This window comes from Polistes fuscatus, unplaced genomic scaffold, assembly GCF_010416935.1.
Source record: "Polistes fuscatus isolate 324 unplaced genomic scaffold, CU_Pfus_HIC Scaffold17, whole genome shotgun sequence".
Lineage (NCBI taxonomy): Eukaryota > Metazoa > Arthropoda > Insecta > Hymenoptera > Vespidae > Polistes > Polistes fuscatus.
Window position 1 is genome coordinate 280,966 of NW_025113075.1, and position 17,986 is coordinate 298,951.

At 36.2% G+C, this 17,986-nt stretch overlaps 1 protein-coding gene across 5 annotated transcripts in view; it reads right to left on the minus strand.

The window, feature by feature from the left end:
• LOC122515041 (zwei Ig domain protein zig-8-like) overlaps nucleotides 1-17,986 on the minus strand; it is a 41,658-nt gene that overhangs the window by 6,532 nt on the left and 17,140 nt on the right. For all 5 annotated transcript variants that reach the window (XM_043632183.1, XM_043632179.1, XM_043632180.1 and 2 more), the window contains 2 exons: nucleotides 9,793-9,959; nucleotides 7,518-7,728 (listed from right to left, as the gene is read on the minus strand). In XM_043632183.1, the coding sequence (XP_043488118.1) occupies nucleotides 7,518-7,728; nucleotides 9,793-9,959 (378 nt within the window). The remainder of the gene's footprint in view (nucleotides 1-7,517; nucleotides 7,729-9,792; nucleotides 9,960-17,986) is intronic.

Below are 17,986 nucleotides of genomic sequence, written 5' to 3' on the forward strand. Positions count from 1 at the left end.
CACGGAAACATTAGATAGACAAAGGTTTGCCCGAGTTACGAGAGCCGGTATTCGTCCGGTGATTCGTCCGGTGATTCGTCCGGTCATTCGTCCGGTGATTTTCTCTTCGATCGGTATTCCCGACCTACGCAACTTCCACTAATCGTTTTTCATTCCGATGGTTTTAATTGATAAACGAAAAAAGACAAATTTCTAGTCGAAAATGTTAATCGCGTAATCTTGAAGCAGCGTCGAATTCGCGCAAAGCCATCGGTTAAACATAGATAACTATGTCGGAAAATCAATTAAAGTGTTTTCCCTTGTCCTCTCTATTCAAAACAGAGTAGAACTCGTAGAAAGAGACTGCGATAGAGCTCGTAGCCAGTAGAAATAAACCGCTCGGATGGTCGTTAGAATTTACGAGGAGAACTCGTAACCTCATCGGAGAGAATAATTTTCGGTGGCAGTCCGGGTGGCAGTCCGGGTGGCAGTCCGGGTGGCAGTCCGGGTGGCAGGTCAGGTTCTACGCAACCTCGCAAACGGACCTGACTTTACCGCACATATTAATTACGCATTCTTCTTCTATAACAATCAATAACGCTCCAAGTTCTTTTTTATTTGTAGGGACAATTTTCTAATTGTCAGTCTTCGGAAAAACTCGCGAACTTTTGTATATCTGGTATGTCGCGAAAGAGAATAAGAAATGCGCTTGCTCCGATGGATGAGGAGTTGTTGGAAAAAGCGCGGTAAGAACTTGAATTTCAATGGAATGCGTGTCGTGTTACTGGCAGCAAGCTGTATCGAACATTCGTAGACATTAGATCGTTGCAAAAACTTACAACAACGTTGTTTTATCGAAACAATTTCTACAATTGTTTGTTCTAAATAATATAATAAATGCGCATTATAAATGTGTGCGGGTTAGTAATATAAAGATCAAATAAAAGTAGGACTATTAGATAAGTCGTTTTTTCTCTTTCATTTAACTAAAGCAAGAAGGATTATTATTCGAGTTTCGATAAAAAGCGAAAAGCGGTGGTGGTAGGTCGTCATCGAGATTTTACAGCGAACGTTCGATTTTATAATCAACGATAAGCGTTAGCCCACGTCGCGGAAAGATTTTCAATCTTTTTATAGATCGCCTATTACGACCTATAAAAATTCGAAATTCTTTCTTTTGTAAAACTGCTGATATCTGCGCGTTTGGTCAAAAGTTCGGAATACCATATATAATGGATAGGTTGAATAGATAAGTTTTAAGATGGATGAAAAATTTGGCAATATTTTTCAGATTGTTTCGTCGAATTAATAATTAATTCGCATAAAAGAAAAGGGAAGAATGCATAGAGCATATGTTCGTTTGGTCGGTGCACGGGTTCGCTTCCGGTCGAAAAGTCTCGCGATACCATACATTGGACCTTCCGCAAATTCTCAATATGGACATCCTTTATTTTAGTTAAACCGTCTGGAAAGAGCCTTGGCATTGGTCCAGGATTGGAAATCATTCGGCGCCATATTGAGTTAACGAAACTTTATTCCGCTCGACGACGCCTTCGCTCGATCGTTAATCCTCTTATATTTTCTCCTTCAGGAGGAATAAGTTCCAACGGAAAACTACGGATTTTCCAAGAGACTATACTCCTTTTCAAATTTATCGCATTTTTCTTGCAACTTTCGATAGAAAACTTTTCATTTGTATTAACGGTAGTACTGAAATTACATTCTTTCCCGTGTTTCTTTTTTTCTTTTTTTCTTTTCTTTCTTAATATACATTGCAATGTTTGAAAAGATACGAAAATATTCGTACGTGCTCGATCGCAGTTCTAGGATTAGAATTTCTTGAGAAACGATTATTCAAAATCCCCTTTTAAATTTGAGGAGTTAGCGCGGGTATAGTCTTTCGAACTTAATCGGCGACGGGGAGAGGATTATCGAAACTGGATTAAAGAACGCTTTAGCTAGGAATTGGCTCAGCGCAGTCTACGTGTACGATCTATCCAACGATAACTGACATTCTTCATTCGTAAAATTCGTCGCTCGTTAAAACTTATGCGATTCGCCGACCAAACCGAATCCAAATTCGCGAATTTCCAAATCATTTGAAAAATAGTATTCTCCTGTTATACTCGGTGGTATTCGTATAAGATGGATTCGAAGATGCGATCATTTTACTAGGAAACAGTCAATCGTTTCACTTTTCTTCCTTCTTCGCTTTATTCGAGCGTTGAGAAAAGCATTGTGCATAATGTCGGAAAGTTAGGACTAAATAGAACTTTGGAAAGTTATCCTCGCAGCATCCCATGGAAAGAACGAACTTTGTTTCATTTGTCGAGAGAAGTTTGCGACTATACAAATTACTTACTCGAGAATCTCGATACGCTCCGCTTTCTTAAACTTGCTTCTTACTTCTTCCCAATATTCACCGCATCGATATTAATAGCACTTGATCGTTATATTAATACTAAGTTAGTAATTAAAATGGTTATCTACCGAAAATCGATTTTTCTTCTTACGCTATAGGTCAGAGAGTTAGATATAAATGATTACTTTGGACGACGTTAACGTGAATTTAATTAAATTCCTTTTCTTACATATACTTTAGTAGCTCCAAGGATTTTAATTAGCAATTACTTTAATAAATGCCGCGCATTCGCTCTTTCTCCGTTTTTTTCTTATCAAAATCATGAAAATTATCAAATAATAATTTGATGTTAATTTACATCTTATTTCATATTTTTCTTTGGTATATTCGATTCTTCTCCCTTTCTTATTTTCCTATTATTTGCGCATGCTTAATAAAAAATTGTACTCTACCTATGGTAACTTTGGAAAATAAAAAATCATTTCGGTGATAGTTGGGGCAAGGATCTCTCCCTATCGTCTATTTTATTGATAATAATTAGACGATGCTCGTCGTTTCGTTGGTTTTTTTATTTTCATTTGGTAGCACTTGATTTTCGCGTTAACTGCCGAATGGCAGAATAATTATAATGTTAGAACGAGTGGATTCTTTAGGGAGAGGAGAGGAGTCTTTAAGGGTCACGGATAATCGCGATAAGAGTACTTGCAAGTAGATTGGCCGACTCGCGGTACGGTTTTGTAATTACGCTTGCCCTCTTAAGCGTCTTTACCCTCCCATCTTCTTTTCTTCTTCGCTACGCTTACCAACGAAACACATTTACAGTATTTTATAATGCAATATATAGCATTCCAAAAAAAATAGAAGAATTTTCGTTGATTCGTTTGAAATCGCGTCTAAGGAAGAACTCGAACGAATAGGAAAAGAGAAGCTTGTCCTACGATTATCGAGAAATCTCGGTACCTCTCGAGAAATTATCCGAAAGCAGTTTCTCCGAGCTCTTCCCTCGAAATCCTTGATTCGAGTATTTCGTTTTCTAATCCTGTCCGACGATTTGCACAGGACCAACTGTTTGCACGACGGATCTCTTCCTCTAGGTCCTTTGCTAAATTTCCTTATCTCGCTTAGTCGCTGCAAAGAGCTCGACAACTTTCGAATAAACGATGCTTTCCCAAATTACTAAATTCCATTGGTTATTCTTTCAAATATATTTTATTTACATAAATTACTGTTTCATCTATCTCCCAATAGTCATTTATAATAATATTATAATAAATACCATTGAGATTACTTTTATCGAGATTAACGATCAACCCCGCGTGTTTCCTAACGATACCCATGTATCCTAAACGTTAATAATCTATTCGGGTAGTAAGTGCAAAGTGAAGTAAAATCGATACAGAGCTTAGAATTAACAAAAAGGACGTTTTACTTGCTCTTAGAAGTTATCGCATCATTAAAAAGTAGAATGAAGCTTTATCTCAAAACTCTTGCTTGTTCCGTCAATGTCGAACTAAGCGGAAGAGAGAGAGAGAGAGAAAGAACACGGAACGGAAATATAGAACTAACGTACACACGCGTACACGCGCGTACGACACAGAAATCTCTACAAAGGATATTCGCATGCTAATGGGGAAAGCTAATTAGTCGTTACTAATTAAGTGCTCGATAACTGGTCTCGAATTCCTCATCGTTGGATAATTATCAACCGAATCTAATATTTTGCTTATCTCTTTGCGTATATATGTAGAAAGCGAAACTACCAAACGAACGAAAAGAAAAACGAATTATATTACGATAACTATGTATGTAACTGTTAGAAATTGGAATCGTAATTACCATGAAATTAGTTTTTGATTAGAAACTTTGCTCTTAGCTCGAATAATTTTCCATTTGATTAACGATCGTTCATTGTTTACCATTGATCATTTATGTCTGTCGTAGGAGTAATATCGCGATGCATGCATCCGAGGTATGCTAATAAAATTGTTTTATCGTTGAATAGTTTGTAAAGTATGTTAAAAGTACGATTGGTTTTACGAATTCACGTACAGGGAGTCTTCGTAGATTCTATCAACGTAGAATTGTTATCGCTATGCTATCATATATTCGTGAAATATTTCTTCTTATTATAATGTTTGATAAAAACGAGCCATAACGTTCAAATTTCAGTAATATCGGCTTAATTGATATTAAAAAATAAAACTCTAACAAAGTATACGTCTACTTGAGATATTGCGAGCGTTAGAAAATTTCAAAGAGAAATGAAACCCAGTTGACGCGGAATATTGGCCAAGTATCATATTTAACAACAAAAAATGTGGATAAAAATGAAAAAAAGAAAAAGAAAATTTGAACAAAGTAAAACTCTCGTTCCTTCGTCGTTGTCGGAAAAGTAATAGGAGCGATGAAACGAAGATTCCTCTGCGAAGGAATGAGAGACTGGAAAGGGGGACAAAAGAGAGGGGGATAAAAAGAGAACAAAATTTTCTAGCGAATAGAATATACCTGAAACAGAATCAAACGGAATGATAAAAGGTACGAGAATCGTCGCAAATTGTACTTTTTTCAGTTTTTGGATCTTCGTTCTCCCCCTCTCGCTTTGCCTATTTTTGTCCACCCTTTGATTTTTGCTCCTTTCTTATTTCCCTCGAATTACATTTATTCTCTCTCCCTTTGAGAATTTGCCTATGCTCTTTCACTTTTTCTCTCGGTCCTATAACTTTTTGCCACTTCGTAGACAAATTGAAAAATATCTAAATATGCATTTCGCGGGCAAATCTATTCGTATTAATTTCTGACGAGAAGTTAAACGAATTTCCAGTAAAAACATTAAAAAAATAAATTAATTGGATGTCCGGTCATTATTAATAGCCGATTCGCGCGATTCACGCCAAATGGTCCGGGGTACGAACTAGCGGGAAAACATCTCTGATGAGAATTTAACTACTTTAAAGAAAGTTTGAAAAATAGATTTTTTTGTCGAACAAATAATCACGAAAGAATTTCTCGACATGAGAAATTGAATATTAGGCTCTCGAAACAAATCGAGTTACTTTACTTCACTCCAGCGAAACGCTCCGATAGTAAGTATCTTGCTTATCGATCTCTCGTTTCATCTAACCCCCCCTCCCCCTTGCCCCTCTACCTTTTTCTTCCTTCTTTCTTTTCTATCGGCTAGAGTTACACTTCCTCCGATCGTCTTACTACGACGTTAGAGCAACAATTCCAATTGAACTAAACTTTGCTATAGAAATGGGAACAACGCAACAAACAAGTTTAGTATGTCCGCGAAGTAGAACGGAAAGCAATCAAGCGTTTTTAGTTCTTTTTGTTTGGAGAAAAAAGAAATGAAAATTGTCAAATTTGTTCTACCGAGAGTTGCGATATTAATTCAATCCGAGGAACTATGACGAATCATTCGAATTCTGTATTTTTATTTATTTTTTATTTAATAACGCTTACTTTACATTTAATAACGCTTATTTGAATATGTTCCTCGACTATTTATTTTAGATTGCGCTTTCGACGCGGTAAAGCAAAATTAAATATAACATTTTACATTTACCACTCGTTGTTCAAATATTTCAATCGAATGAGCGATTTAAAATAACGCGGAAAAATAAAAACCAATTTATTATTTAACTTTTTCATTTACCTGGAGTAGAAAACAAAAATGTATAATATGCTGGAACTGTATAGCAACAATTTAGTTACCCGGTACGCGTTTATCGAACAAGAGAAAAGGAACTTTTAAATGGTCAAACTATTTAATCGCCCATGAAAAAAGTTACCAATACCGCAAGCTGCCGGTACTTACGTGCCAGGTGGTACACTTGCTCTTGAAACGCGTAATCGAAGAATGGTCTACTTAGAAAATTTGTATCGTTCCAGAGTTTTTCCAAAACTTTGCTACAATATCGATTACGTTTATTACCGAATGTCAATAGATTGCGGCCAAGTCTGAATAATAAATTTATTAGAATGAATCGTTTGCGTGGGCACCATTGCTAACATATTTGTCGTCTATGGGCGTATGTACGGTTTTCATTGAAATTTTTTATCGGCAAAATTCGATCTACAGGCATTTCGCGATACTTTAATACAAGACGACTTTACTCGATAGGAAAGCTTTCACGAAATAAATTCGATTTTCAAACTAAAATCTTTCGGAAGAGAGTTTTATCGGAAGTTTCGAGAAATTAAGAGGGAAAAAAAGAATTGAAAAGTTAGACAAAAGAAAGAGAGAGAGAGAGCGAGGGAAAAGTGAGCGAGGTGTGCGAGAGAGAACAAAGTTTATCGGAATATTCTTCGCTTTTACAAAAAGGTATCGATAATCGAAAAAGATTATATTGGAAAAGCACGCGTGTTGTATCGCCTTGCAGCAATTTGAGAATCCTCTCGCGTCATAACCGAATTAATAGATCAATTTTCTTCATTTTTCACGTTTCGACTGAAATATCTTTTACACTATTAATCGACAAAAATTCAACGACAAATGTTCGACGCACCCCGATCATAAGTCAAAGATTTGTATTAATTGTTGATTATGCAACTTATATTACTTTCGTAAAGTGTCTCTTTTTCTCTTTTTCGTTGTAAAACAAACACATTTCTTCCCTTTCGAAGCATCGCGTTTACGTGGTATCGGATACTTTCATTCCAGACAGTAAAACTACGAAAAGAAAAATAGTAGCGTCGAAATATATGAGAGAGAATTACATTTCGAATTCTTTTTTCGACGGAATAGTTAAAAGAAAAAAGAAAAAGAGTATAAAATATTCTATATTCCATCCCTGAATAGAGACTGATTAAATTCTTTCTCAAAGCGAGTGTCGATGCGATAGAGAAAAGCGAGTGGATACGAAATTCCATTCCAAAGCGTATCTGCGTAAGATATAACCGAGCGAGATCGGGTCCCATGTGGTGTTACTTCCATTATATGTTACATACGGTTAATGTAACTATGTATATATATATATATCTATATCTATATATGTATAAATATGTTACGGCCAATGTACAGAGTCCGGACATTCTATAGAATGTCCGCTAATTGTAAGATCGAGTTCGGTCAATCCAACATGATTAATTTATAAATAAATACTAGATCTGTTGAAAAGACGCGAAACGAATGGGGGCACACCTAATAGAAATCATTTGGAATTGGATAACTTACCAACTATCGTGAGATGAACTGGAAGTCCTATAGGTGGGGTCGTTGAAATTTGGCATTCGTATACGCCGGAATCCTTTTTCTGAGGATATCGTATTTTCAATGTCCACTCTTCCGAAAGAGGTGTATGTACTGCTTCGAAACGTTGATCGCTGGTATAAGTGTACCGTCCCACCGTTAGCAAATGAATATCTCGATGCCTTACCCACGAAACCTAAAAGTATTATTCATTATTTTATTGATTTCACTCGATCGCAAAAACAAAGACAAATTATAGAATGTCAAATTGCGCGATCTCGAAATTACGTGACGTTTATAGAGCGTTGCATGCACGTCCCTTCTATCGTGTATTTAATTATTGGGTACTGGGTAAGGAATTTGTATTAGCGTTGGTGGCAAAGTGCTTGGGCATAGGGCACGCCTAGGGCACGCCTAGGGCACGCCTAGGACCGGCTCGCGAGTAAGATACGATCGCCCCGCGGGTAGCTTTGTTCCAAGGGTTAAGGATAAGAGAGCTTTCGAGCAAAATAAATGAATTTAGACCACTTTGCGTATGTACTTGCGCAGCGTGTACACTCGCATTTACAAAATAGGATTGTTTTCGTGGAAATCACTTTGTAGTCGAACCACGGTGAATAATTTTAAGTCTATTTAACGAGCCTCGAATTTACGATCATTAATATTGGAAATGTCCTGAATTTTCAACTTTTGCTTCGGGAAATTGTCCGAGGAGCTTTCAAATTTTCCCGTATAATCCATTCTCGATTCTATGAGCGAGCATATCTATATAATTCGCTTATGCGAATCTCGTTATCCTATTATACAATTATTTTCATAATGGTTATAATATGTGAGATATTTCGACACGCGAATAAATCCGAAATCATTTGTTCCCTTTATCTTCCTTCTTTTTCTTTTTCTCCATTGTGTTTTAAATAAATTCATATAGACGCGGGACACGACGGATATTTTGTTGCACGAATTTAATAGGATTTCTATTATTTTATTCGTTTTCTTTTTGATCCTATCATTATTCAAAGTCCGCGTTAAGATGATCGCGATGGGCGTGCAGAATTATGAACGTTAGCCATTTAGGGAAATTAATTAGTAGGATCCTTGCTCTAATTGTAACGATACCATAAATAATATGTAAAAAAATCGTCGTCGAAACCTTAATGACAGTGGTACTTTAAAGTAGTCACGTTTGCGATTGGATAAAATTTCCGACGCGCTCGATATTCGTTTGAAAAATGTTATTGGTAGTAATTACGAAGGAAAATTCGTGATTTCTTTTACAATCGAGAATTCTTCTACATATAAATGCATATGCGAGTACATCTGTTTACCTATAGGTGTATATACATATGTATAAATATGTGCCACGCGTTCTATGCTTTTAATTCCATCCGTGGAAAACATTCCACGTTTATTCGTGGCAGCTTGGTTCACCGTTTCGTTTTTAGACGGAAAATCGTGCGTAATATTATTGGACGTCGTTAATTTCGGTTAAATAGTAATATTAGTATAATTCCTTGCTACGAATGAACTCAAATAAAAGGAAATGAACGACTAAGGAACACGGACATCGTAAACTTTCATCCCACGATTATAAATATTTTCCAGTTATTTTTCTTTCTATGGAGGGAAATTAGAAACTTTCGTTTCCTCGCGCTCGGTAATATTCGTTTCAGCTTTTCGATTGTTTACGTTTGAAAGAAAAAGATAGGGGGGAAAAAAAGGTAGTCGCGATCTTGGTAATTTTACTCGCACCGTCGAAGAAGGAACAAGCGAACAAGTAGAAAACGTGCGTTATCAAGGAAACATATTAGATGGTACACACGTACTTCCGGGAAAGGCATAAATGCGAGCAACCGAGCTTTGCATAGAAATGAGTTTCTGGATTAAAACTAGTAACCCGCAAGCGGCACTCTATATATCGCGTACCTTTACAACGAAAGAGAAGTTTCTCTCTCTCTCTCTCTCTCTTTCTCGACTTAATCGTCTTTCCTAAACCCGTGAAAAGTTTCGCGACGCTTTTCAAAGCTTTCAAAGACCTAACAAAGATTCTTCCAACGCGTCCTATATTTGTATACTTTTTTCTTCCCGTTAGAATCACGTGGATTGGAAATTGTAATAAACATCGACAAATTTCTTAGGTTTGCTCTATAATATGTTATATTCATAGGAAAAGTTTTTCGAGAATGACGTAGTTAACGTATTCTATGTTTAAGAATGAGGAAAGATATAACGTTATACGATAGTAGTAGTAGGTAGTTACTGTTCTGTTTCCGAGATTCTTCACTTTGCAGACCAGTTGAATAGTTTTCCCAACTAAGCCGGTCATATTCGATGGCACCGAAGTATCGAAGTACGGTCCTTTTCCTTGCGACGGCCATTCTTGGAAAATGTCTGCTTTTAAACGACGTATGCCATGCGCTGCACTATCTGTAACAGTAAATTATAAATGCGATGATAATTATTTATGCATCGTGGGCCAATCTACGTCAATCAACTATGCGTACGCAACGGTGAACTAACGATGGCTCGCGAAATTCACAAAATTCACAAAATTGACAAAATTGACAAAATTCCATTTGGATTTACTTTCGACTCGTCCAGCTAGTAGCGCTTATTAGCATCGAAAAAAAAGCTACGCGATTGGAAAGAAAACTAAAGCCTTGTAAGCAAGCTTACTCGGATTAAACGAAATAACCAAATTTTTAACGAGCTAAATAAAAAAACGTGCTTTCCCGTTCTCTCTATCCCTCTGCCTTTCGCGCTTTCTAATTGGTCCTTCTTAATTCCCCAACGGAATGAAATTTTTATCGACCATATTACAACATGATTAAACTCGAAACTACTTTTCAGTTTCACACAACGAATAATAATTTATTCTCTCATTTACATTTTGTATGCGCGCGAGACTTTGGCAACGAAGTTGCACGTACGATAACGCGTGTAATGATAATAAGAAGAATAATAATTATTGTTATTATTATCATCGTCGTTATCATCGTCATTATTATTATTATTATTATTATAATTATTTATAAATATTAATAACGTAGAATTTACACCAGCTACGAATATAATTTTCTCGTTTTACGAATTTTTGTGGTTCGTTTGAAGATAGAAAATTAGGAAAATCTAGGACGAACGAAAGTAAAACGACTCTATGGTTGTTATTTAAAACGTAGAAAAAAGTTAATCGTATAGGATATGCCCGTGCAATGGAAATTCATTTGCATTTATGGAAGAAATTGCGTTCAAATTTTGATCTCGAAGCTTGATTTTGCCTACGATCTTCCCAGTAATAGAGTAATAGAGTAATAGAAAATATTTGAAACGGTAAAGAGAGTAGGAAACTATTTTGATGACAAATTTGCGATTTGAATAACAATCGACAAACATCGAATACGTAAGCCACTAACGTCTTCCATGCAAATAGATACAAGCGCGAGAGTAACGGTGGAACGGGTCCTTTGTGGACAAGAGTAGGTTCCTAGCATCTCTCTATTTCTAGCAACACTCTCCGCGTGCATACGCTTCTATATACAAGCCCGCGCCCCTGTCATCTTTCGATGTTAACAACGTACGTACGTACGTGTACGGTTTGGGTGCATCGCGATTACGCACACACTCGCGCGTCCTAACAACGAGCGTAGCAACGAAACGAGATTGTATTCGCCGCAGTGCAGTGCTTCCTCCTCCTCCTCCTCCTACTCCTCCTCCTACTCCTTACTACTATCTATCCGTTTATTACATCGAATATATTAATCTTCCTCGTGTATATCTTAACGCTAAGAACTCCTGATACGTTGCGGTAGTTTACATCATTTGCCACTCTTTCCAATCTACGCGTACCGTCCCGAGGACATTTTTTTACTAAATATTTCCATCGTTTACGCTTACTACATATGTTTGCTATGCGATCAATTATTTTTCTAATACGGATTAACATAATTTTCTTTTATTTTATAACAGCTTTTAAATGGAATTTATTAAGCCTCTTAGCACAAAAACTCATCCCTTCTCTTTCCGTTTTGATTAGATCATTACAATTTTCTTATACTTTACAATGATTTAAGTTGTTTACGATTCTTCGAGTATAATTCTGTTTCGAAACTTTGACAATTTATAAGAAGCATCAATTATGTAGATTGAGTATACTATAAATTATTTTTAATTGGTTTATAAATTCCATCGTGTTATAATATTTCAACCGTGATAGTGCATTAACGTAATTGGATTTTATTTTATAAAAGGTTTTCAATGAAATTTACTAACCCTCGTCTTCGAAATCTTCCCCACTTCTTTCCGTTCGTTATAATATATTACATTTATTCATTTTTCTCTTAAAGTTAGAATTTTGTTAATAGGATAGTTCGAATCGTTTATCAATTTAATTAACGCGTTAAGTAGAGTGCTCCGTTTGGCCAACGTGCTCCTAAAGTTCGCTAATTTTTAAACGTAAAACAGATATCTCTTTTCTTATTAAAAAAAGTACGCGTTTGTAAAATCATATGGTTTAATAGGTTAAAAAGGAAGAAAATAGGTTGATTCGTACACGCGGTTAAATATTTCTCTCTGCAATTAGGAACGTCGGTGTGCAGATATTTATGCATTCGCGCAGGAACCTGCTACCGGCCGTCACGTATTGCGATTGAAAATTAGCAAAGCGAATTATCGTAAGTACGCGAGCCCGAACTACCAAAGAGAAGCACGTATTACGTACGTACGAGTGGTTAAGCTTCGGCTGTAGTTACCAATTTACAATGGTAAATCTTGCCCATCCGTGCATCCATCCGCTTGCCCATCCGCGCGTCCATCCGCGCGCCCATCCGCGCACCCATTTTCCTCTATCTACGAATGACCGAGTACAATTCTTCTTCGGTATCAAATTTTATCAATTTTTGTTATTTTTCTCCTCTTTTTCCAATCGTACGCGCATTCTAATCTCCTATGATCTTATTTGTCGCACCGATGCATTTACGCTTTTGATCTTTTCTTTTGTTTAATCCAGATATTTGGCATTCGATATCGTTACTGTAATACGTATTAATGACGAAATGAAATATATTCGAGTATAAAATGAAAAATGAAATAAAAACAAAGTCACTCTCCTCGAAAGGTAATTCGTGAAATTTATTCTAGCCATTCGTACGATATAATATTTCAGCGGAGAAAGAGAGAACTTTCTCTCTTGTTAATCTCACTTTTGAAATTCAACGTTTATTTTTACGAGTACGGCGAAGAAATTCAAGTATGCCGAAGGGTAAAAGAATAGAATGGAATAGGATAGGGTAGGATAGAAGAGAAAAGGTCCGTACTACGCGCACCCTTTTTAGCTATTTATCGTAATAAACTTTCTCGAAGCTAGAGGGGTAGTGGATATGCACGGAGATTCCCAAATTAACCCTTTCCAACGCGTTACCGAGTAAAGCTGGTTTTATCGAGCAGTTAAATTACCTACATCCTTTTCATATGCTAAAATAGACGATGCGAAAACAGCACTTTGAGAAGCTCGTTTTCTCGCATGCGAAACATTCGTAACTACAAATGACTCTCGACAAATATTGGCAAAAAAAACAAAGCACCGCGCATAATTGAAAAGTATGAGAAATTTTGAATCGGTTAGTTGGGTGAAGATAAATTGTCAAACGGTTAAGGGAATAAAACGAGCGCGAGAGTATTCGCAAACATAATTTTAGTATTGATTCGGCACGCCGATCGAAAATCCATTTAACTTCTGATCGAGACAACGCGACGTATCGAATCGGTGGGGAAGTCCATACCTCCTCCACCCCGGAGTAGGTGTATTTTCTCTTCGTCCATACTTCCAGTTATCTTCAACGCGTAACGTGCAACGCGTAATTTGCAAGCTAGCTAGGGCGTGCGCTGGTGTGCGCTCGTGTATTGGTCGTGGTTAAATGAATTTTCCCGCTTACACATTTCTCCCTGCAAAGCATCGACCTCCCCAAACTAACACCCCTAATCTCGTACCCTCTATCCTTCTCCTCCCTATTCCCCGTGTTCACCTTGATACCCTACGAGCCCGTTATTTCGAACGAACGCGATAAAATTAGCATACTTATAAATATCCGACGGTTTTCGGACGCTCTCTCTCTCTCTCTCTCTCTCAATATATATAATCCGTTTGGGAAATGGAACGATAGCAATATCTTGGGTCGATTTTTAGAAAGGTCGAATCAAGCGTGTATCCAACCGTGAAAAACTTCACCTCCGTCCTATATACGTCATTTTAAATTCATCAAACGTAAAATACGAAGATCAAAAAGGGACCAATCGAGAGGATCATCGTTTTATCTTGGGTGCTAGTTGAATGTTCTTTTCAGAGGTCGCCTTTGTTGGCACATGGCACGCGAAACGTTTCTAAGGGAGGGAGTTAGAGGGAGGGGGGGAGCAAATATCGATCCGACGTGCCCATTGTAGACGACGGGCGTACCGATAATAAGTGTTTAAATAACGCAATATAATTTATCCGGCGTGCAAAGTCAGTTGGCAACATTTGGCACGCGTTGTTTTTTCGCTCGGAGCTAGAATTCCTTGCGGAGAAAAAGCAGGAATGGGGTTAGGTCTCGTGTTCGTTCGTTTTCTCTGCGAAGGTTCGGTAGAGTACAAGAAAGATAGAGTACGTGGCGCATCGGATACTCGCAAAAGGAAGAATTCTCCTTGCGTCTTTCTCAAAGGCCAACGCGAATTCTAGGAAAGATCGAGAACGCGCGTACTCGACGGAATAATATTCGCCTCCTCTTGTTCAAACATCGGGAATGCATCGCTAGGAGGCGAATGAACGAGAAAAATGACTGCGCGCGGAAAAAGGAAAAAGGAAAATTGGACGTCTGCGAGAAAAGGGAAGAGAAATAGAGAAGAAACGAGCGAGTCATACGTACGCTAAAGAAAAATCTTACGAGAAGTGAAAATAGCTGGTAGAAGAGCTAGGAAAAACATTTTCCAGTCGTGCCATTCGTGATTTCGGAACTAAACGGAAGAAAAAAGGACGAAAAAAGGACGAAAAGAAAGAGAGAAATCCCCCTCTCCAGTTTCCAAGCAAATATCGTCTTTAAGCCACGCGCCACGAATTTTTGGAAAATTTTCAAACTCCCGAGTATCTTCCCTTCCGAGATCTGTTTGAGAATCGTTAAGTACCGAGCTTCGCGTCCTAGAAGAAAAATCTAACAGCCAACTTACCTTCCCGACTTTCTTTTTTCTTTTCTCTTCTTTTCCCCATCGACGACGGAATATAAAGAAAAATAATGTTTGATCGATCGTGCTTTTAGCGAGTAGTCCAGTCAACGCGGGCCTTTTCCTCCATGTCTCAGGAAAGAGGGTAAGAACTTGATATAAGGGTAAATAGACGACGCTGAATCGAATGGTGCTAATTTTTTTGCGGTAAGAAGTGCCGTTTTTGAGTAAAAGGGTAAAAAAGGATAAAAATTGGTAAAAAATGGCTTTATCTTAGAATCTAGGCATTTAATCGAAAAAAGTTTCAAACAAAAGTTGTAGAGAATTAAAATATACATAAAAAATGTTCTATGAGTTATCTTCGTATTTTCAAAAATAAGCGAATAGAATTGGATTGAAGATGGGAAAATAATTGTAAGAGTGGGGAAGCAAGTCCCGCCTCTCAGTCGGCTTTTACACGCGAGCGGGCTAGTGTGCGTGCGAGCGTCCGTGTGCACTAATACACAAACGAAGGATCTTCGGCAATCTTCGGGACTCTCGGTCTTGAATGAAAGTGCGAGTGAGAGAACAAACCAATATTTCTCTCTTTTTATTTATCATGCGATAACGAGTATTATTGTCCTTGGCCATCGATTGTTGAGCGTTCTGATATTTCTCTTTTTATATTCTTTCTTTCGGTAGCAAGAATTTTACGTCTTGGCCATCGAGCGTCGAGCGTTTTGTATACGAGTGCGAGTGAGAAAGAAAACCGATATTTCTCTCTTTCTATTTTTTCACTCGGTAGCCAGAATTTTACGTCTTGACCATCGTGCGTCGAGCGTTTTGTATATCTATATATATCGGCGTATAAGCGCGGCATTTTTAAATCGAATCTTGATGCTTATGGCACGCCGTTTCTTTATTTATTGTCAAAAATAATGAACCTTGAGTAAAAAAAAAATAATTCGTTTTAACAGAAACTATTATTATTTAGTTGAGAGTAAAAATAATGAATTAATTTTGTGTCTCGCCATAAAATTAATTAGAATAATTAATTGATATAAATTCTTTGCCTCACAAAAATTTATTTGTATATCAAATTGAATACGTATTCTCTTTAAGACGAAATTTAAAATTTAAATATTTTTCCTATTAAATTATGTATTTTATAAAATTTTAAATTACTGACTTTTTGTCTCGTAAAAATTTATTAGTGTATCAAATTAAATACATATTTGAAAAAGAAGAATTTTATATCCACACATAAAATTAATTCAAGATATATATGAAAGGATATTCTAAAAACGTGGAACTTATTTTTTGTCTATACATAATTTTAATTCATTTTTATTATGTTATAAGAAAACAGTAATGCATTCTGATTCATCTTCGAAGTCTGAAGAATTGTACGAAAAAAATTGAGCAATTATCGAGTGGTGCGTTAGCCTAAGTAGTAACGTCTTCGCTTCTCGCGCTGGGTATTAACGTTCGATTCTTCGTGGGGGAATTATTTTTTTTATAAGTTTTTCTATCCTTAACAAGGAGACGAGAATCAGTGAGTCTCACCTCAGATTTTTTTCAAATTTTGCACTAACGATATAAATTTTATTAAGAAATCAACATTATTACGCGAGTAATAAAATTACCAATTATAAATAAAATAATATCCAATAAATAACAAAAATTAATTTTTAACGTGCCGAAACGATACATTTTTTAGGATGATATTTACAGGATGAATTTGTAATTTAAGTAATAAACTTCCTTTATTTGTGCAGGATGTAAAAAAATTTACTGCTTTTAATTTTTTTGTAATAATTTTAATTTTTTTTCTATATATAATTAGAAATTAGGAAATGTAAAAATAATTTATATAACCTAAGGATAGAAAAACTTATAAAAAAAATAATTCCCCCACGAAGAATCGAACGTTAATACCCAGCGCGAGAAGCGAAGACGTTACTACTTAGGCTAACGCACCACTCGATAATTGCTCAATTTTTTTCGTACAATTCTTCAGACTTCGAAGATGAATCAGAATGCATTACTGTTTTCTTATAACATAATAAAAATGAATTAAAATTATGTATAGACAAAAAATAAGTTCCACGTTTTTAGAATATCCTTTCATATATATCTTGAATTAATTTTATGTGTGGATATAAAATTCTTCTTTTTCAAATATGTATTTAATTTGATACACTAATAAATTTTTACGAGACAAAAAGTCAGTAATTTAAAATTTTATAAAATACATAATTTAATAGGAAAAATATTTAAATTTTAAATTTCGTCTTAAAGAGAATACGTATTCAATTTGATATACAAATAAATTTTTGTGAGGCAAAGAATTTATATCAATTAATTATTCTAATTAATTTTATGGCGAGACACAAAATTAATTCATTATTTTTACTCTCAACTAAATAATAATAGTTTCTGTTAAAACGAATTATTTTTTTTTTACTCAAGGTTCATTATTTTTGACAATAAATAAAGAAACGGCGTGCCATAAGCATCAAGATTCGATTTAAAAATGCCGCGCTTATACGCCGATATATAGATATACAAAACGCTCGACGCACGATGGTCAAGACGTAAAATTCTGGCTACCGAGTGAAAAAATAGAAAGAGAGAAATATCGGTTTTCTTTCTCACTCGCACTCGTATACAAAACGCTCGACGCTCGATGGCCAAGACGTAAAATTCTTGCTACCGAAAGAAAGAATATAAAAAGAGAAATATCAGAACGCTCAACAATCGATGGCCAAGGACAATAATACTCGTTATCGCATGATAAATAAAAAGAGAGAAATATTGGTTTGTTCTCTCACTCGCACTTTCATTCAAGACCGAGAGTCCCGAAGATTGCCGAAGATCCTTCGTTTGTGTATTAGTGCACACGGACGCTCGCACGCACACTAGCCCGCTCGCGTGTAAAAGCCGACTGAGAGGCGGGACTTGCTTCCCCACTCTTACAATTATTTTCCCATCTTCAATCCAATTCTATTCGCTTATTTTTGAAAATACGAAGATAACTCATAGAACATTTTTTATGTATATTTTAATTCTCTACAACTTTTGTTTGAAACTTTTTTCGATTAAATGCCTAGATTCTAAGATAAAGCCATTTTTTACCAATTTTTATCCTTTTTTACCCTTTTACTCAAAAACGGCACTTCTTACCGCAAAAAAATTAGCACCATTCGATTCAGCGTCGTCTATTTACCCTTATATCAAGTTCTTACCCTCTTTCCTGAGACATGGAGGAAAAGGCCCGCGTTGAC